This window comes from Pipistrellus kuhlii, unplaced genomic scaffold (genome assembly GCF_014108245.1).
Source record: "Pipistrellus kuhlii isolate mPipKuh1 unplaced genomic scaffold, mPipKuh1.p scaffold_m20_p_6, whole genome shotgun sequence".
Lineage (NCBI taxonomy): Eukaryota > Metazoa > Chordata > Mammalia > Chiroptera > Vespertilionidae > Pipistrellus > Pipistrellus kuhlii.
The window spans coordinates 51,359,374-51,379,935 of record NW_023425562.1 but is presented as its reverse complement, the minus strand read 5'-3'; the positions used below and the strand labels follow the sequence as shown (position 1 = coordinate 51,379,935).

Below are 20,562 nucleotides of genomic sequence, written 5' to 3'. Positions count from 1 at the left end.
GTACTGAGCTGAACCTTTGTGCCTGGCATTGTTCCAGGGAAACAGTTGAGAATAAGCCAGGCAGGTTCCCACCCTCAGGGACGGGTTTCAGCCTGACGGAAGTATTAGATTAGAACTGTTTGGCGGGAGGACACTGGTGATTATGGCTGGAGAGACCAAGGTGGTGACTACTGCTATTGAGACCACTTCTCTCTGGGCTGGGACCTGAGTTTCTGAGGCTCTCTCTCAGGCCTGAGTGTGGCTGGAAGTTAAGGCTCCATGACACTGTCACTCGGGTAGACGTTGGCTGACCAGGACCACGACTGAGCATCTGTCAGTGGCTACTAAGCAGCCATGACCTTGACCCCAGCTACAGTAACCAGGACTGATTGAGACCAACAGAACTTGGCTGGTAGATGTGTTTCTGGAACAGGACATGAAATGCACATTTTGACAAAAGTTGTTACTCACGAGCCGAAACCGGTTTGGCTCAGTGGGTAGAGCATCGGCCTGTGGACAGAAGAGTCCTAGGTTCGATTCAGGTCAAGGGCATGTACCTTGGTTGAGGCACATCCCCAGTGGGAGGTGTGCAGGAGGCAGCTGATCAATGTTTCTCTCTCATTGATGTTTCTAACGCTCTATCCCTCTCTCTTCCTCTCTGTAAAAAACCAATAAAAATATATATTTTTTATTTTTATGTTTGTTTGTTTGTTTGTTTGTTTATTTATTTATTTATTTATTTATTTATTTATTTATTTATTTATTTATTTTAGTTGTTACCCACGGTTCTGGAGCTAAAACGAGAAACTAAAAGCAAAAGGTATTATGGGGCGGAACCTGCCGGCGCGGACCGCTTGTCCCGCGGCCTAGTGATCTGCCCGGGCGCTTTTCCCGGAGCTCCTGTCCGGCGCCAAAGCGGACTTCCGGTGCGCTTCCGCGGTGCGTGAGCGGGCCCGGCACCTGAGCTGGTGAGCGCGGCTTCCTGGTCTGTTTTAATTCCTTTTCTCTCGTTGTTTGTGTAGCGGGGCCACACTTGTTCTCCGCCGGGGGTCGCGGAGTGCCCTGGACTAGGGCGCCTCGCTGCGGTCTGGGGGCTGGTGGTGGGACCCTGGTGTCTCTAAAGGCCTTTCCCCCGAGAAACCGTCGCAGAGAGCGCGTCCCCGGTACGCCCCGTCACCGGGGTAACTAAGGACTTTCCTAACTTCACAACGTGGGGACCCGAGACCTTGCCTGCACCCGACCTGGTTCTGTCCGGCTCTGTGAAACTTTCTGGTAAGGTCTTCCCCCGGAAGGAGCCTTTGTTTCTCAACTACAAAATGGATAACCATTTTTTTATTAAATAAGTGTTTATCAAGTGTCTAGTATGTGCTCGAGGTATAAAGAGAATCAAATCTCGTGGAGGTGACAATCCTCCATTAAAATTGGACAAAATTGCTGACTTGGGACGTGAAATGAGAGTGTTTTCTCAAGAGACCCGACCTAGGAAGCTTCACGGAGGAGAGATTATTGGGCTGAGATCAGAAAAAAAGTTTACAAAGAGAGGAGGGAAGAGCTTTGAAGCCCGAGGAGCTCCCCGTTGGAGGGTCTGAAAGAGGCCAGTGTGCCTGGAGCAGAGCTTGTGTGGGGAGCCTGGTATGAAATAAGCTGGAGGAGTTGCCAGGGCCCTGACCATGACTTTTGGTTTTCCAAGAACCACGTGGGAAACCACTCATAGGGTGTTAAAAGTGGGGTCCACATGCTTAGATTGGCATTTTGAAAAGGTCACTCCAGCTGTGGGTGGAGAATGACTTGGAGGGGCCGGCGCTCTGGGTGAGTGTCAGGGCGGTTTGTTCTAAGGAGGTGGTGAAGAGAAGTGGATGGATGTGATTTTCTGCATTCCAGGGCATCTTCTCTGTCAGGCCACATGCCAGCTGCTGAAGATATAATGAATAGAATTACAGGCTGATGGAATTAGATTGAAAGGAATTATCAAGGAGGAGCACACAGATGCCACAAGGGAAAGTGGCTAAATGAGGAGCAATTTTCTAAATGTAATAGCTGTTCGCTTAGCAAATATTCATAAAGTACCTCTGAATTTAGGGTTGGGAATAGGAAGATGATGTATAAATTATTTTGAGCATTGGCTTTCAGGCTTTTTCACCTCCCCTCTCCCCCCCCCCCCCCCCCCACCGTAACAAGTACATTTTATGTTGCAACTAAGAGTATGTACACAAACACAGAGCTTCAAAAAGCCGTTACTATCTTCATTATTCCTGATGCACTCTAATTTTTTTTATTCTGTTCTTTTCATTAAAAAATAATAATGCTGGCTGAGACTCTAAACTGTTGTGATTTGAAGTATGAAAGAAAAGAAAAAAAGTGATTTAAAGTGAGGGTCATTTGTAGTGTTTTTGGGTTTAGGCAGTAACATATACCCTTAACATTGGGAATGGGTTGGTCTTCCTTTCCTCACTGTTTTCTTTTGTTTTGATTGTGTAAAATAGAGTAAAAAGAACTAAGCGGGCCACTGATTCTTCTCTTTGTGACATTTTAGCGTCTTGTTCAGATGTCTGGCTAGATTGGAAGTGCCTAGAGGTCAGTGACTGTCTTAATCTAGATGTGTTTTTTTAGTGCCCGGTAAAGATCCTGGCACAGTGCAGGCATACGGTGGTTATTTGTTGAATTAAATAGGTACGTGTCTTGGGACTAGAAGAGTAGATAATTGTTTAGTTTAAATGCATGTTGGAACCATTCTTATAAATATCACAGAGACAGCTTCTGCCCACAGAAATTTTACAGTATGCCCCCATAGGTATACTGAGGTAGGAAAATACGTGTTCTGAGCTCTTTCTATTCTAAATACGTATCGGAGGTCAGCCATGGCACCTAAATCATTCTGGACGAGTGTCCCAGAGTTGCCACTGACTGTGGGCCCTTTGGGAAGTTGTTTCACTCCTTGGACTTTAGGTTTTTATGTGTAAAAGGAGAAGGGAATGTTTGTGTTGAAAAGCTCTCCACTTCCTAAAGTTGTTGTGAATTTTAGATGCTGAGCATCCACTTTCCACCTCTGTCCGTTTCTGGGCTTTCCCTGAGGCTTATGGGAAACTGGGTGTGTATGTGATTCAAGTATCCTCAATTCTTCTGGGACTTTTTAGCAATAGGTTTTAGGCAGTTATATTGTAGTGTAGAGTGGACCATTCAGGCTTCCTCTACTTTCATCCTCCATAGTGAGAGAGAGAGAGAGAGATCCGAGGGCAGATCCCGAGTGGACAGTGGGAAGAACACTGGCCTGGAGGGCAGGGCACCCAGGTTCTAATTTATGTGACTTTGTTGGTCCTTGTGTGACCTGAACATGTTACTTCTCTGGTGTCTTTTCAGCTATGAAGTGAGTATTCTTGCTCATTAAATTAAAACACAAAAATTCTCTCTGAACCTCATATTTTTGTCTGTAAATGGATGTAGGGTTGTGTGAGGATTAAGGGAGATATTGCTCAGTAAATGAAGCTTTCTTTCCCAAGTTCTGACGAACTCTGATTGCTTTCTTCTTCAGCTGTTCTGAAAAATACGAAGGCGTCTCCTTTGGTCACCTATCACTGCATCCATGGCCGCCATGCAGATGGATCCCGAGCTTGCCAAGAGCCTCTTCTTTGAAGGGGCCACTGTAATAATCTTGAATGTGCCCAAGGGGACAGAGTTTGGCATTGATTACAACTCCTGGGAGGTGGGGCCCAAGTTCCGGGGTGTGAAGATGATTCCACCAGGCATCCACTTCCTCCACTACAGCTCAGTGGACAAGGCCAATCCCAAGGATGTAGGCCCTCGTATGGGCTTCTTCCTTTCCCTGCAGCAGCGGGAGCTGACGGTCCTGCGCTGGAACTCAGCCCGAGAAGAGGTAGACCTTTCCCCAGCCCCAGAGGCCGAAGTGGAGGCCATGAGGGCCAACCTCCAGGACCTAGACCAGTTTCTGGGGCCTTACCCATATGCCACGCTCAAGAAGTGGATCTCACTCACCAGCTTCATCAGTGAGGCAACAATGGAGAGGCTGCAGCCTGAGAGCCGGCAGATCTGTGCCTTCTCAGAGGTGTTGCCTGTGCTTTCCCTGAAGCACACCAAGGACCGGGTGGGGCAGAATCTACCCCGCTGTGGCACTGAGTGCCAAAGCTACCAGGAAGGCCTGGCCCGGCTGCCTGAGATGAAGCCCAAAGCCGGGACAGAGATCCGCTTCTCAGAGCTGCCCACACAGATGTTCCCAGCAGGCGCCACGCCGGCAGAGATAACCAGGCACAGCATGGACCTGAGCTACGCCCTGGAGACTGTGCTCAGCAAGCAGTTTCCCAGCAGCCCCCAGGATGTACTCGGTGAGGAGGAACAAAGCTCTTTGGGAGTGGGCCAAGAAGGGCTATTAGATTACGGAGTATATCTTGGGTTATCTGGTCTAGGAGTTCCTAAAGCTGGCTAGGAGGCAGTGCTGCCCAATACACTCAGTAAAGATACAGATGTCCAGGCCTTATCCCTGGAGATTGACTCAAGGGATCTGGAGTGAGGCCCCAGCGATTTATCTGCTAATTTATCTAATAAACACAAACCCTAGGTGAACCTGATGCAGAAGGTCCTGTGTTTGGGAACCACTGACATGGCCCAGCCCCTCACTTTGCTGACTGAGGTCTATAGAAGGAAAGGATTTGCTAAGTGGTCAAAATGAGACCAGAGCCAGGGGCTCCTGGTTCCCAGGCCTCTCACTTTCCTCCTCAATTTGCTCCTGACTCTCAAGGTGTTGGTCTCTCTACTGCTTAGACAAGGACATTGACTTTTTAAAAACATTATTATAGTTTTTATTTCCCCCTTATTACAAAAATATATTCATCATAGAAGAAAACCCCACACACAGTAAAATTCATTCTAGTTTCCACAGCTAGAAATAACCATTTTTAACATTTTGGTATATTTACTTCCCATCTTTTACATATATATACACTGAGTGGCTAGATTATGATCTCTGAACACATAATAATCTGGCCACTCAGTGTGTGTGTGTGTGTGTGTGTGTGTGTGTGTGTGTGTGTGTGTAATCATATATAATAGAGGCCCAGTGCATGAATTCGCGCATGGGTGGGTTCTGGTCAGCCTGGCCAGGGGGAGGGGACATGGGTGGTTGGCTGTCCTGCCGGTTGGTTGAACTCCTGGTTGAGGGGACAATTTGCATATTAACCTTTTATTATATAGGATTATTATATAGGATATACACTGAGTGGCCAGATTATTATGCGTTCAGAGATCATAATAATCTGGCCACTCAGTGTATAGACCTCTAACTATGGCTATAGATATTTTATTTCAGTCTTCTCTCTATGTTAATTTCTATGTATTTATTTATTTATTTTTAAATGACATTTGGTATTTATTTAAAATAAACCATAAAACAAGCTATAATTTGATTATCATTATAGGTGAGTGATGGATACATAGGGGATCGAGTGTATCATTTTCTTTTGTATATAATTGAAAGCTTATATAATAAAAAGTGAAAATATTTTAAATTCTTGTATAAAAAGATACAACAAAGAGGCTTATAGTATTACTACTGAGGACGATTCATAAACATTGCAAGCAAAATAACTTAAGCTGCCATAAAGTACTACCATAATGTAAGGAGGAAAATGCACCAATAAGAAAGGATATATGCACCCCTCTGTTCTATATATGTATTTTCTTTTAGTCTTTTTTAAGTTCAATTGTATTTTTGTATGTATATATGATTTTTTTTTACAAAAAATAGAATTATAATATATCATTTTGTAATTTACTTAAATATATACATTTTTCTATGTCACTGAAATAGTCACTCCTTTTCATTGGCTGGTTAAGTTCCATGGTTATTGAATCAGCCCAGTGCAGATGGACCTTTAAGATGTTCATATTTTCCTTATTGTAAGTGTTGTCTAGTAAACATCTTTGTGTGTATTTCTGCATGTGTTTAGCATTGAAATTGTTGGATCAAAACATGTATGTCCTCACCAGCTGTTGCCTATTACCTTTGACTTGGCAATTTAGCAAAGGCTTCTTCCATCTGAAATAGGAATGATGTCTTATTTCAATTTACAGTTGACCCTGAACAACACAAGTTTGAACTGATGGGTCCATTTATTTTGCAAATTTTTTTCCTCAATAAGTACCTGTACTGTTTTTGATCCCAAATTGGGAGTCCCCAGCTGCAGAGGGCCTACCATGTGTGTTGATCTATGCATTTTACATGGGGGACTTGAGCACTCACAGGTTTTGGTATGGGAGTGGGTGTCCTAACACCAACCTCTGTGGATACTGAGGGACAACTAAGTTTTTGTGAAGTCTGACTGCACAGAATGTCTGCTCCTCAATCTCCATGTTGTTTAAGAGTCAACTGTATTTTCTTCAGTCACTAGTGACAGCAAACATTCATCCCATCTTCAACAGCTATTTATATGTATACAGTATATTTTACAAGTTGCCTAGGTATTTGCATTTTTTTTTATTGGAACATCAGTGAAAGTTTTAATATAGGGCCTTTTAAATCATTGTCTCAGCTGATAAGGAGGGACATTTTAATGAATGTATTTTAATGCATTACACAGTATTTTCATTTAATAAGTAACAGTTGAAATTCTGGCTTAAAAATGAACAGAAATCCTGTTTTCTACTTCTAAGACATTTCAGTTCTTTAAAGTAATCTCGTGAAAAGGTCTGTTGTAGGGATAACTTTGTATCTGCATGACAGCTCTTCGGAATTATTTCTGATCTCATAATTTTAGAGTAGGCCAGAAATGCACAAATTTAAATAAATGCCCCAAATTCAGAGAATAAGCTCATGTTTTCACAAGCCAGCCAGGAAAAGCCAACTGAAGAGGATATCATTAAGCTCTATCACACAAAGAAAATTTGGCTACATATTTTGAAAAGATCGGTCAAATGTCCTACCAGGTAACTACCAATAGCTTGTCACATGTGTTTGAGTGCTTCTGTTGTTTTGATGACCCATATGTTGGTCCACAGAAGCCCTCATTAAATTTGAGGAGAGACAGAACATCTCTGATGAGCAGCAGTATCTTTTGGTAACCAGTTTGGTAACCAGTTGCTTGGCCAACTACAATGGCATGTAGATCAGCGATGGCCACCCGGTGGTTCATGGATCACTGGTGGTCTGTGAGGTCGGAAAGGTTGGCGACCACTGACCTAGATCATCAGGTCTCTTTGTGTGAGACAGGCATCCGATGGAAATGTTGGAATAATAACTAATATTTATTGAGTGCTGCTTTGAGCCATACATTATTTTAAATGCTTTACATATATTCATTTATTTAATCCTCACTGTAAATAAGGAAATTGAGCAGGTTAAGTACTGTAACGTGCCCAGGGTCACAGCTGCTAAGTGGTAGAGCTGAGATTCGAACACAGGCAGTTTGGCTCCAGAGCCCATGCTCTTTCCCACCAAGTTGTTTGTAGAGATTAAACCATAGAGCACTGTGATTAAACAATCGACCCTGGAACAAGTCCTCTCAAATTTCCCTCTTCTGGGAGGCTCTAGAACTGTTTCCAGCCAACAGAAAATCTGTTTTCTCTTTTCATCGGTCACATTCCTCGGGGTTAGATGTGTGTGACCTTGTGCACGTCCCTTGGCCTCATATATAAAATGAGACAAATGCCACCTTTTCCTGATCACCTTGCGGAGTTGGGCTGAGGGTTCCATGGGGGTAATACAGCATTTCCCCTGAACCTGAAGCAGATGATCTGCTTCAGAATTAGAGCTACAAATCATCTATCTCAGCCAGGATCTCTGCGGGTGAGGCCTGGGCTGCTGTATTTTTAGCAAGCTCCTCTAGTAATTCTGATAGGCGGCCAGGTTTGGGATCCTCTTGACATGATATCCATGACCACATTTTGTAAACTCTCTAAATGCCAGGCAAATACTAGGTGTACCTCTTCTCCTGCAGTCTGATTTTACAGAAACCCAAACTTAGAGCCGTTCAGCACACTTTTATTAAGGACCGGCTTGTCGCAAGACCCCATGCTGGCCCCTGCAGGAGTGACAAGGAGAAAAGACCGCCTCTTGCTGAGGCCCAGCGGGACTGCCAGGCTTATAGAGCCAGCTGGTCCTCTTCTCCTCTCTGTGCCTTGCAGGTGAGCTCCAGTTTGCCTTTGTGTGCTTCCTGCTGGGGAACGTGTACGAGGCTTTCGAGCACTGGAAGCAGCTCCTGAACCTGCTGTGCCGCTCCGAGGAAGCCATGGTGAAGCACCACACCCTCTACGTGAACCTCATCTCCATCCTGTACCACCAGCTCGGCGAGATCCCCCCTGACTTCTTTGTGGACATCGTCTCCCAGAACAACTTCCTCACCAGCACGCTGCAGGTGAGCAGTCTGTGCGCCCTGAGAAGGGTACCTTTTTGTTTCTGGCTATTCGTTCATGACCCAAAGTTTTCTGAATTTTAGTTTCCCAACCTTGAGCCGTTTTCTGGTTCTCCCTCTCCTATTCGTTTTAAGCTCCTTGATGCCAGATACCCTTTCTCTGTACCACCCTCTCCCCACCTGCGCCCAGAGTGCCTGGCACTGGAGTGCTTGGGATTTGAATGCCTCCACCCCTTTGAGTTACTCAGCTCAAAACAGTTTTTCCTTCTCCCCGTAGCCATAGCTGCAACCCATAGGACAGAGTTTGGAACATCTGCAGCTCTTTAGATCTCATTTCAGCATTAAAGTAACTTTGATTTCCTGTGTCAAACAAAATGTGCCAGTTTCTGCAGAGATTCTGACAGAAAAAGTGAAATTTGCTTTTAACTTGGCAATTAAATTTTCATTATGAGTGGTAATTAGGGAAGAAGCTTCAAAAAACAATCTTCATCCTGTGCTATTTCCTCCCTTTGCAAACAGATTAGCTTCCTTTATGTTCTTGGGACAGCCTCTGTCACTCACATTTCCTAACTTTCTCAAGGCAGAGCTGCAAACTGGCAGTTTCCATAGTTTCCGGCCCGTGAGCTGCTTTTCTCTCCCTGTATGTTAGCCCCCCACGAGACCTGCTCCCTCAGGGTGGCATTCACTGACCTCCCTCTCATGCCACACAGGACTAGGGACTGAACAAACATTCATTAAGGTCCTGTTGGGTATCAGGCACCGGGTTTATCACACTATATGGGTTTCCTTGTTTGATTTCTCTGGAGTGCTGCAAGGCAGATAGGATTATTCCATTTCACGAATGGGAACACAGACTCAGAAAGGTTAAGGAACTTACGTAAGTTCGCAGCTGCTAAGTGGCAGAGTCAGGATTTGTGCATTTGTATTCAGGCCTGCGTATTGAATACAGTGTAGCCCCCCACGCCCCATGGAAAGCAGTGGAGACACCGTCATGCCTGTTGGCAGAGGTACAGGACACTTTCTGAAACCAGCAGACTGTTGGGAGAGTCCCTGCGAGCAGGCAGCGGACTTGAAACTGGCAGCCGGAGGACTTGTGCAGACCATCGGGATGAGTCAGTCAGGCTGATGGCTTGAGCCTGGTGTATTGCACTTCAGATGAATTATAAAACTGCCCTTTTATTGGTTCTCAATATAAAAGAGAAATTAAATCCTTTTATCCTTCCTCTGCAGGGAAAAGCCCCACCACGTTAGTGGGTTGTGGGTTACGGCAGAGTAGGAGGCATCAGCCTGCTCACTTGCCTCTGGCGGTGGCTGTGGTCCACGGCAATATGTGCAGCCCTCATGGTGTGCGTTAATGCTGTCGCACAAACATGGGAGGGCCGCACTGTGCTGCTGGCTGTTCTAACCATTGTCAGCACAACCAACAGCTGAGCTCTAATTGCTGCGGCTTTGTTGCTAGCAATGATTTACCAAGCAGAAAGGGCCCAGCTGGATTGCTAGATGCCCCGTTGGGGAGTGCAAAGCTGATGGGTGGAAGAATTCTGTCTTTGGACTTTTCACCAAGAACATTTGATGTTCTTATTTTGAAAAACCCAAAACACGTGCCTTAAAAAAAAAAAAAAAATCAACACGTTTGTGAGCATCCTTTCTTTAAATACAACATTCTCCTGGAAGTTTTGCGGATTGGCCAGGGTTCCTGCCCTCCGGAGATTTGTTCATTGATTTAGCAGGTGTTTCCTGAGCACCTGACAAGACTAGAAATATAACTGTGAGCAAGACAGAGTCCCTGACTTTCCGCTCACATTTTGGTAGGAAAATAAACGAATTAACCAAATAACTCCAGAAAGCAGTGTGTTTTAGAAGGCAGTCCTGCCTGGTACCATTTCCCTAACCCACACCTTTTGGTCTCATCTAGGCTGCATCAGTCTGTCAACTTCCATGCCTACCTTGTCAGTCCATCTGTCTCCCACTTTGCCGCCTGAGTTGCTGCTTTAAAATGCACATGTGATCCTATTTCTCTACGACCCCTCATTGTCTAGAACAGTGTTTCCCAACCTTCTCTCATGATGAGAATCACCTGGTGGAGTTGTTAAACTACAGATTCCTGAATCCCAACTAAGAAGTGCTAAACTAGAATTTTTGGGAACCAAAACCTATATGTTCCCAAAAATTCCAGTTTAGCACTTCTTAGTTGGGATTCAGGAATCTGTATTTTTTTTAATATATATATTTTATTGATTTTTTTACAGAGAGGAAGGGAGAGAGATAGAGAGCTAGAAACGTTGATGAGAGAGAAACATCGACCAACTGCCTCTTGCACACCCCCGATCGGGGATGTTCCCGTAACCAATGTACATGCCCCTGACGGGAATCGAATCTGGGACCTTTCAGTCCGCAGACCGACGCTCTACCACTGAGCCAAACCGGTTTCGGCAAGGAATCTGTATTTTAACAACTCCACCAGGTGATTCTCCTCATGAGAGAAGTTTGGGAAACACTGGTGTAGAAAGTTAAAAGCCCAAGAATGGGTCACAAGATCTGATCTGTCTGACTCCTAACCTCTTCTCTGGCTTCTCCTTCGTCTCCCTGTTTCCTCCATCAACTCCAGTGACATGGTCTCCTTGCAGATCCCCAGACATGCTGTGCTGTTTCATGCCTTCTTAAAAAAAAAATAATAAAATGCTGTAAAAAAACCCCCACATAACAAGAGGTCTACCCTCTTAACAGATTTTTAAGTGCATAGAACATATTGTTAACTATAAGCACGGCAGATCTCTAGAACTTTCCATCTGGCATGACTGATGAAGACATGGGTGTGAAGTGTCATGCAGAGGGAACCTGACTTTCCCTCTGCCTGGTGTGTATTTTTTATCCTATGAGATGCCCTCAAAACATCCCACTCCATGAAGCCACACCTGATCTCTCTCCTTTCAAACTGTTAACCTCCTTTGTACTTGTCAATATCATACTGCACAGGCTGTCCTTGATGAAGTCACATATTGTCTGCCTGACTGCCCGCTTAGCCTTGAACTTTCACCCAAAGCCTGTTTCGTTCATCTGGCTATTTAAACACCTAGTCAAGGCCTAACACTTACATTTTCGTGTTATTTGTTATTAGATAGAGTGTAATTCCTATGGTAATATAGATGGCTCTAATGTGATAGATATGAACAGTGAATTCTAATCAAAGGGCATTTGGAGCACCAAAGAGAAATTGGTTAATTCAGACTGCGGTTGAGAGTTGAGGGGATAGAAGATCCGGAATGGCTTTTTGCAAAAGATGTGTATTTGTGTGCGTGCGTGTGTGTGTGTGTGGGGGGGATGGCATTTGACACTGAGCTTGAAGGATGACTGAGATTTCAACAGACACAGTATAGAGAAGGTTATTATAAAACTTTTTTTAATGGAAAGTTAAGTCGATGCCACCTTGGCGGTGAGAATTCAGTGCCCCCATACAGGTACTCACTCACTTGGGGTGTTTATGACAGAATGAATCAGCCCATAAAAGCCTTTCTTAGCCAGCCGCCTGCTCTCCCCCCAGGTGGTCAAGTAAGTGGAACTGGCTTTCTTCCTTAGGAGCTTAAATGGCTACTCCCCTCGGAGAGGGGCTGGTGTTTGTGTGTGAGCACTCAAAGGAGCCATGTAATGGCCTCTGCCGTCAGAGGCCCTTTTGAATAAATGCCACTGGTTTTTACAAATCCCATGGATTTAGCTTGAATAAAAATTATTTGTTTTACAAAAATAGATAGTTTTTTCTTTTATTTAAAGCTACTTGAGTCACCATAATTTGTTTAAAACCAATGAAACGATAATATGAATTTAATAGTGAATTATATGCAAAATAAGAATTCTTATTGCTGATTGCATAGCATTTAGGCATATAGTCATGTAACCTGTTTTTTAAAAAATACTTTTAGTCACAATGGGCCATATATGCTTTCTAGCTTTATTTCTTATTAGTATTCTAAATGCCAGTGTCCATCTTTAACTCTTGAGAAAAAACGTTGGCTCTAACAATGATGTCTATAGTGTTTTTATCATCATACCATCTACGATCTATTTCACCTACCTACTCCCAAACTTCCCGCCATCAGCTGTCTATTACTTTTTTATACTTACTGTGCATTATCTCATTTAGCCCTCAAAACAATGCTCAAAATTAAGGCTATAATCCCACTTTATACAAGGGAAATAAGATCAGAAGGTCACATAATTTTGCCCAAGACAACCAGCACTAATAGGTCGCAAGGCTGAGCTTTGATTCTAATGCCTTCAGTGAGCTCTCATATATTCAAGCCCCAGACAAAACATCACAAATTCTTTAAACTGATCTCAGAATTATTCCCACTGCTTTTCATTGTCCTGGCAATCATTGGGAAGTGATAGTCTTGCTTTTAACACCACTTTCTTCTTCTACAAGTAGAGATAAAATGTCCTGTCAGTGGCTTGTTTTAGTCTAAACTGAAAAACCATTTGGGAATTGAAAAATTTCAGAAATTTCATTAAAAAAGCAGGATAAGACATTGACTCAGCTACCTTGGTATTTTAAATTTCTCAGGTGACCTGACTGAACTCTATTTAACTTGGGCCTAAAAGAAGGCTTTTACATTTCTTTTTTTTTAATTATTTTATTTTATTGATTTTGTACAGAGAGAAAGGGAGAGAGATAGAGAGTTAGAAACATCGATGAGAGAGAGAGTCATCGACTAGCTACCTCTTGCACACCCCCTACTGGGGATATGCCCGCAACCAAGGTACATGCCCTTGACCGGAATCGAACCTGGGACCTTTCAGTCCCCAAGCCGACGCTCTATCCATTGAGCCAAACCGGTCTCGGTGGCTTTTGCATTTCTGACTGAAGTAATTTATGATTTTATAATATGCAGACTTAGTGATAAAAGTAGTAATACCTTTTTTATATTTAGAAAAAATACCAAATAGATGTACTTTTAGTTTTAAATAAATGTAGTTGTTTGTGTAATGTTGTTATCCTATTTCAAAATATTTTTTTTTAATGTCCAGGATTATTCTTCCTATATTAAGAGGATTCATTTCTCAGTGTTGCTAAAAATGTTTACTTGATTTCACTTTGATAAAATAACCAGATGATTACAAAGTTTCCTGAAGAAGGCATTAAATTAATCTAAAAATAAGAGAACCAAAGTAAATTATTGCTTGGAAACTGGGTATAGTCTAAACATCTCCTTTTCTGGATTGTGAGTTTTTAAAATATCAAGTTTTTATACTAAAGGGATAAAAATAAAAATAGGTCAGTGAATGTCAGAGGTGAGGGATAAGGGAGGGTTTGACCACCAAGGTCAGCACAAGGGTGTTCGTTAGAGTGATGGAACTATCCTAATGGTGATGATATGTCCTTCAAACTCATAGAACTGGAAAAAGAAAAACTATAAGTATATATTAATCTTGATTATATCATATAGTGGTTGCATGGGTATATGCATTTGTCATGTATATACCCATCAAACACTTTAAATGGGTGAATTTAATTGTATGTAAATATTATGTCTCAATAATGCTAATTTTTTTTTAAGTCTAATTTAAAAAAAAAAAGTCAACTGGGCCTGTGCCCTGGATCCTGAAGGCCTGCAGAGAGGACAGTCCCAGAAGCACCTGGTCGCCAAGCCCCTTGGCTCTCCAGGGCAATGCTGAAAATACGAAGGATGTATCAAATCCGTGTCAACACTGGAAGAAGGTCTTGATAGGGAAAAGGATTGAGATTTCTTTTTCCGACTGGATCTTGCTCAACGTTTTCACTTACTTGCTCAGCATTTATCGCTGTTCTCATCTGTATAATGGGGATAGTCATTTCCTGCCGTCCTACCTCCCAGGTTTGTAGTAAAGATTAGATTGATAAGTTCTTTAAGAAGGACAAAACACTTTACAAATTAGAAGCCTTATTTTTCAGACTTAAGGCTTCTATTTACCTGCTTCTGGTTGATTTTATTACCAGGCACTGTTTGAGAGAGGGGTGGGAAGGGTGAGTGATGAGAGTGGGCCCAGCCTGTTCCAACCTCTCACTACTGGCCACTGACAAATGCAGGGCAGTCCCTGCATCTCCTTATCCTTTCAGTGAATGTCCTGTGGGCCTAACTCTGTGCCAGGCAAGATGCCACGTGGGACACATGGATAATTCGGACTCATTCCCGGCTCATAAGGAACACATGTCGCAAGCACTGGAGAAATGCCAGAGTGGCAGCTCAGGCCCAGTGCTAGGGGGACAGGTTGGAGCAGGTCATTTCAGCGTGGACATTTTTATAAGTACGGTAGGTGGTTTATGAGCTGGTGGCCTGCAGGGGTCTAGTAAATAAGCCACCTCCTCCTCAGGATGAGTCCCTAATTCTGTCCAGGACTGTCACATAATTATTGAGCAATTATTTGGTACCAGGCACTACTAAAGTGAACCAAAAATGGATGTATGTCATAGTCTGTGCCAGGAGCAGAATGCAGCTGTGAAAAAGAGTCATTGCTGTGGAGTTGCTCCTCATCTCTCGGGAGAGTTCAACTCTAAGTGGATGTTACCTAATAGAGATTGAGGATATGATCGCGGTAACTCTGAGCACTGGGGGAGCATGGAGGAGCACCTGTGCCATCCTTGGTCTGAGAAGACGCCCTAAAGGAGGTGATGTGGGAGCTGAGCTGAGTTACTGGTAGAAATTAGCTAGATGAAGGAGAAGGAAACCGGGGAAGGGTGTTACAAGTAGGAGAAAAGCATGTGTGTAGAGGCGCGGAAGAGGCAGTAGAGCATGTTAGGACCACTGCTCAGTGTGGGTGGAGAGGAAAGGCTGTGTAGAGAAAGTATAATTTACTGAGTAAGGAGGGGAGCAAGAGGAGGCTTTTGATAATTCAACTAGCAGGTTCCCCAGGACCTCTGAGCACAAGCTCATGGGTGTTAGGGCCTTTGGAGCTCGTGCTGTCTGAAACAGGCTTCTCTGCTCCCGTACCAGGCCCCTCCCCAGAGTTCAGCGGGGCTCCCTATTGAGTGCTCCATGGCACGCTCTATGAGCTGCCTACAGACAGGCCGCCAGCTTCCCCACTGCCCTCTCGCCACCAAGCTCCTACAGCCCCTCTAATTAGTTATTGATCTGGCACTTTGTTGTGGCTGTGCTTCCCGCTCCTCTGTTTAGTCAATTCCCAAGTTAATGAAACCAAATTCTGTAAACCTCCCTTTTACTCTCCCCCCTCCCTCCCGACACACACACACATCACTTCTCTCCCTGCTACCACAAATGGCTCCAAACAAAGACCACTGAAAACAGGCCTTGCTCCTGCTGCTCACAGGAAGAAGCGGCTAGAAAGGGCGTTGTCCACGGAATCAGCCACGGAGTGTGCCTGTTACCTCTGTCCGGTCCAGGCCCCTGGAGCCCGGAGTCCTCCCGTGGTGTCTGCGGCCAGCGGTGGCGCGAGGGCACCGTGGTCAGAGACCTCCACCCTCAGGCTCCTGTGTCTGTGAGGGGCTACCAGGTAGTCTTGGAAAAACTACTTCCTTTCTGGGTAGCTTTGGTCCAATCATTTCATTTTTCTCATTCTCCATTTCTAAAAAGTAGGTATTCAAGTGTGTCTTCTCATGGCATTTTGAGGATTTATTGGGATATTTTAAAAAACTTATTTGAAAAGAGTAAAATAATAGGAGGAATTAATAGGTTTGCTATTCTTAGAAGGGGTTGGGATCTAGGACAATTGCAGAATAGAGCTTCAGATGTAGAGAAAATTACTGTTCTGCCCCCTCCTATGTTTATACTAGATGAAACGGAATTAAAAAGAGAATCAAGCCCTGGCCAGCATTACTCAGTGGTTAGAGTGCCTGCACACTGGAGTGTCCTGGGTTTGATTCCTGGTCAAGGTCACATGCCTGGGTTGCAGGATGATCCCCGGGTCCCAACAGGGCACGTGTGGGAGGCAACCAATCAATTTGTCTCCCTTACTTTGATGTTTTCTTTCTCTTACTCCCTCGCTCCCTCTCTCTTCCCTTTCACTCTCTCTAAAAAATCAATGGAAAAAATATCCTCAAGTGAGGGATGACAAAAACAAAAAAAGAACATTAAAACAGGGAATTACTATCCAGAATTTACAAAGAATTCCTACTGATAACTCAGCAACAACAACAACAGAAACCTGATTACAAATTGGCAAAGGGCTTAAATAGACATTTCCCCAAAGAATATATACAAATGGCCAAATGAAATGTTCAGCATCACTGATCATTGGGGAAATGCAAATCAGAACCACAATGAAGTGCCAGTTCACACCCATTAGGATGGCTACCATCCAGAAAATAACAGATGTTGGCAAGGATGTGGAGATATTGTAAGTCTTGTTAATTGCTGATGGGAATGTAAAATGATGTAGCCACAGTGAAAGAAAGTATAGTGTTCTTCAAAACAAACAGAATTTTCTTACGATCCATGAACTCCACTTCTGGATATGTACTCAAAAGAATTGAAAGCAGGCACTCTGAGAGATATTTTTACAGCCACGTTCATAGCAGTGTTATTTACAACAGCCAAAAAGTAGAAACAACCCAAATGGCCATTGACAGATGAATGGAAACAAAATGTGGTGTAGACATACAATGGAACACCAGCCTCAGGAAGAAGGAAACTCGGACACAGGCTGTAGCATGAATGAACCTGGAGGACAGTGTGCTAAGTGAAATAAGCCAGTCACAAAAGGCTTAGTATTATATGATTCTACGTATGTGAGGTACCTAGAATATTCAGATTCCTGGAGACAGAAAGTAGAGTGGTGGCTGCCAGGGGCTGGGGGAGGGGGAAATAGGGAATTATTATTTAATGGGTTCAGAGTTTCATTTAGGAAAGATGGAAAAAGTTGAAGAGATGGATGATGGTGATAGTTGCATAACAATGTGAATATACTTAATGCCTCGAACTGTATACTTAAAAGTGATTAACATTTGTAAATATTTTGTTATGTGTATTTAACACAGGTTTTTAAATGATAATGTAAAAAATTGGTTAAAATGGTAGCTTTGTGTTATGTATGTGTTATCACAATTTTAGAAAAAGAACATCAAAGCTTTTTAGGGGAACAGAGACCTCTAACTGGCAGCCTGTGGCACATTTCCTTTAGAGCAGCAATTCAACCGCATTGGCCTGGGGCCTGGCGTTTTACGGGACCCAGGGGCTTGTGAGCCCCCGAGCCCTTCCCATACCAGCTGGTATAAGCTACTCCCTCTTCCTCCCAGTTACTGCCCACTGCCCAGGAGACCTCCCCAGGGGCAGGGCCAGAGGAATGGGGCTTCTCTGCCCAAGACGGTAATTTTCCATTCTGGTCCTGCCTCAGCTTCTCAGCAGGGTTTGGACCTTGTTTCTTGGTTTGGGGGAGCACAGCAGGTATCCTGGGCCTGTGCCACCAGCAGCTGATTTTCCCGCCCCAGAGAGCTGAGCATCATGAGGAAATTTCCATAGCTTTCTCAGCTCCCTCCGTGTTCTCAGGAGTGACTTATCCTCTGTTCTCTGTAGGTTTTCTTTTCCTCGGCCTGCAGCATTGCTGTGAATGCCACCCTGAGGCAGAAAGCTGAGAAGTTCCAAGCTCACTTGACCAAGAAATTTCGGTGGGACTTTGCCGCGGAGCCTGAGGACTGCGCCCCGGTGGTTGTGGAGCTCCCCGAAGGGGTGGGGACTGGCTAACTGGGAAGACACCTTCCCACACAGCTGCAGCCTGACCTCTCTGCTCACCCCTTTTCCTGGGCCTGCCGAGATGGTTCGGCAGAGACGGAGCCAGAATTCCCTCCTTCACCACTACATACATTCCTTTAGTGCCAAAGGGGCTGCATCAGCCTGGCCTTGGTGCTACCTGACTGACTGCCAGGTGGACTCTTACAGAAGCTCTTGGGAGAGACCTGCCTCAGCAAGCAACCTACTTCCTTCTGAATAGAACGGATTGCATATTCCACAGGATGATTAGAAAGAAACCCTGAACTGTCGAGGGGTCAGAGATGTCCGTTGGTGACTTTTTAAGTTAAGCAGAGGGCAGAGGGAGATGAGCCAGAATTTCAGCCTGCCTCTTGTTGAATGGGGATACATCGCAGAAAACATGGCCATGTGACCCCTCAGGAGCCCCAGACTGGGGAGGGCGTAACACAGAAGACAGTTGGGATGTATCTGACAAGTTACCAGTTTTTGCTTTTCCATCTAAATTCCTTCCTCCTGTCCAAAGGTCCCACTGGGTAATCTTCCCAAGATTGTTGTGGCCCTGACTTCAGGGGCCTTATGAGTGCGATGCCTCTCCCATGTGTGTTCTGTTCTGAGACCTCAGACCCTGAAGTGGGACTTGGCAACCCTCCTGCATGGCCCCAGGAGGGCTCCTCAACCGGCCATGGCTGCTCCTGATGACCCGGAGAGTCAACAACAGAAAGGTTCTTTCTTGGTCTGGACAGGCCTCCCACCCTGGTGGAGTCTGTGCCTTCATTCAGAGCTCTGGAGAAGACTGTCAGCCTAGGCTTTCCCCTGCCTGCGGTGGAGCTTTCAGCCACAGGAGCACTGACGCTGGCATTGCCTGGCAGTCTGAGGGCATGCCCTCCAGGCACACAGGCCCCTCATCCTGACCTGAGCTGTGCTGTGGTCAGATCCCTGTGCTGTTTTCCAAGGCTGCAGCTCACACCGGGTTTCTAAATGAGAATTCCTGCTGGTTCCACTTGTTTCCCTGGAGATGTTTTTCCAGGAGCATAGTGTACATAAAGTCTTTGAGTTGAGACTAAATCCCCTTGTGTGTGTCTCTCTTGCAGTTAATCTGCCCAGACCCCAGAGCAGCCAGGCCACTGTCCACAGACACACATCTCCCTCCTGGCACAGGACACACTCACCCAACCTCTGAGTCTCAGGAGGAGGCAGGCAGCCAGCGCTGCTTCCTGTCACCAGTGGGGCTTCTGAGACAGAGACACCTGGTGGGATTGAGGGCCTGTATCTGTATAAACACCAGAGGTTTTGCCTTCTGTGAATTTGCTGTCCTTTTCCTCCTCAAAGCCCACTCATCAGAAGTACTTGGGGAGCTTGTTAAAAGTGTGGATTCCGAAAGAATGAAGTCCTGATCTGTGCTGCACCATGGATGAACTTGGAAAACATTGTGCTGAATGGAAGAAGCCAGACATAGAAGGACATATTATGATTCCATTCATTTGAATTGTCCAGAATAGACAAATCCATAGAGACAGATTAGTGGTTGAGAGGGACTGAGAGAGGGGAATGGGGAATGATGCAAATGAGTGTAGAGTTTCTTTTTGGGGTGAAAGATTTTAGAATTAGGGGTGATGGTTGCACAGTCTTATGAATATATTAAAATCCACTGAAAAGTGTGTACACTTTGAAGTGGTGAATTTATGGTATGTAACATATCTCAAATTTTTTTTATTGATGTCAGAGAGGAAGGGGGAGAGAGAAAAACATCAATGATGAAAAAGAATCATTGATCCACTGCCTCCTGCACGATCCACACTGGGGATCGAGCCTGCAACTTGGGCCTGTGCCCTGACTGGGAATCACACCATGACTTCCTGGCTCATGGATTGATGCTTAACCCTTGAGCCACTTGGGCCAGGCTCTTTAATAACTTTTAAAAGTGCAGATTCACAAGGCCCACCCTGCAGGGATTGAGAGGCGGGCAACCTGGAGATAGCCTGGATACCCTCAGTGTTGAAGTGACAGCATTGCAGTGTACCCGGCCCTCCATCAGGTCAGAATTTGTCTCCCACTGGCATTGCCAGGGCAGCACCTAGAAGTTGGGTCATGTGACTTTGTTCTCCCAGCTTGTTGACCTTAGATCCACACCGACCACTTCCCACCAGGGCCACATACACAAACAGTTGAAGGAAACGTCATTCTTTACTAAGTGCTCTGTTCTCTCACTTCACTTACTCCTCGGCACACTATGCGGTAGGTATCCTTACATCCCATTCTACAGATCGGAAAATGGGCTCAGAGCTTCAGTCATTTTGCCAGGGTCCCACCGCAGGGAAGGATTGAGGACAAGAGTCAAGCCCAGGCCGCTGCACGCACCTCCGTGATTGACTCCTTCCTGCCCAGTCCCTGCCTCCCCAGGTCTAGCCTGAGCCTCATGATAGCCCCTGTGTGACCTGCAGCCAGCCACTGACCTTCTCTGGGCCCCCGTCGGCTTCTCTACAAAATAAGAGAGTTTGCTTGGACTTAGGGTTTGTGACATAGATTCTCCAGGCTCCCTCCTGTATTTAAAA

General features: G+C 44.8%; 1 protein-coding gene and 1 long non-coding RNA gene across 6 annotated transcripts; one reads left to right on the top strand and one right to left on the bottom strand.

Moving 5' to 3' along the window:
• The first annotated feature begins 861 nt into the window (after nt 1-861).
• On the top strand, nt 862-19,075 carry AAR2 (AAR2 splicing factor). 5 transcript variants are annotated; one of them, XM_036418567.2, is made up of 4 exons: nt 862-947; nt 3,509-4,316; nt 8,110-8,339; nt 17,837-19,075. In XM_036418567.2, the coding sequence occupies exons 2-4, from the start codon at nt 3,560-3,562 to the stop codon at nt 18,002-18,004; spliced, it is 1,155 nt and encodes a 384-aa protein (XP_036274460.1). In that variant the 5' UTR covers nt 862-947; nt 3,509-3,559; the 3' UTR covers nt 18,005-19,075. The 5 variants fall into 5 exon arrangements, with proteins under 5 accessions (XP_036274460.1, XP_036274458.1, XP_036274456.1 ...); XM_036418565.2 differs by having other exon boundaries at nt 898-964; XM_036418563.2 differs by having other exon boundaries at nt 904-1,251.
• LOC118707758 lies at nt 5,328-17,067 on the bottom strand. Its single transcript, XR_004984386.2, has 3 exons — nt 16,832-17,067; nt 13,536-13,537; nt 5,328-5,647 (listed from the first exon to the last, which is right to left on the bottom strand). It is a non-coding gene; the product is annotated as an uncharacterized LOC118707758 (long non-coding RNA).
• Nucleotides 19,076-20,562: the final 1,487 nt, after the last annotated feature.

What these genes read in the sequence shown, in the direction of transcription:
- AAR2 (XM_036418567.2), top strand. Translation starts at nt 3,560, where the DNA reads ATGGCCGCCATGCAGATGGATCCCGAGCTTGCCAAGAGCCTCTTCTTT. An exon ending in CAGCCCCCAGGATGTACTCG is followed by an intron (nt 4,317 to 8,109) that starts GTGAGGAGGAAC and finishes TGTGCCTTGCAG; the next exon opens with GTGAGCTCCAGTTTGCCTTT. An exon ending in TCCTCACCAGCACGCTGCAG is followed by an intron (nt 8,340 to 17,836) that starts GTGAGCAGTCTG and finishes TGTTCTCTGTAG; the next exon opens with GTTTTCTTTTCCTCGGCCTG.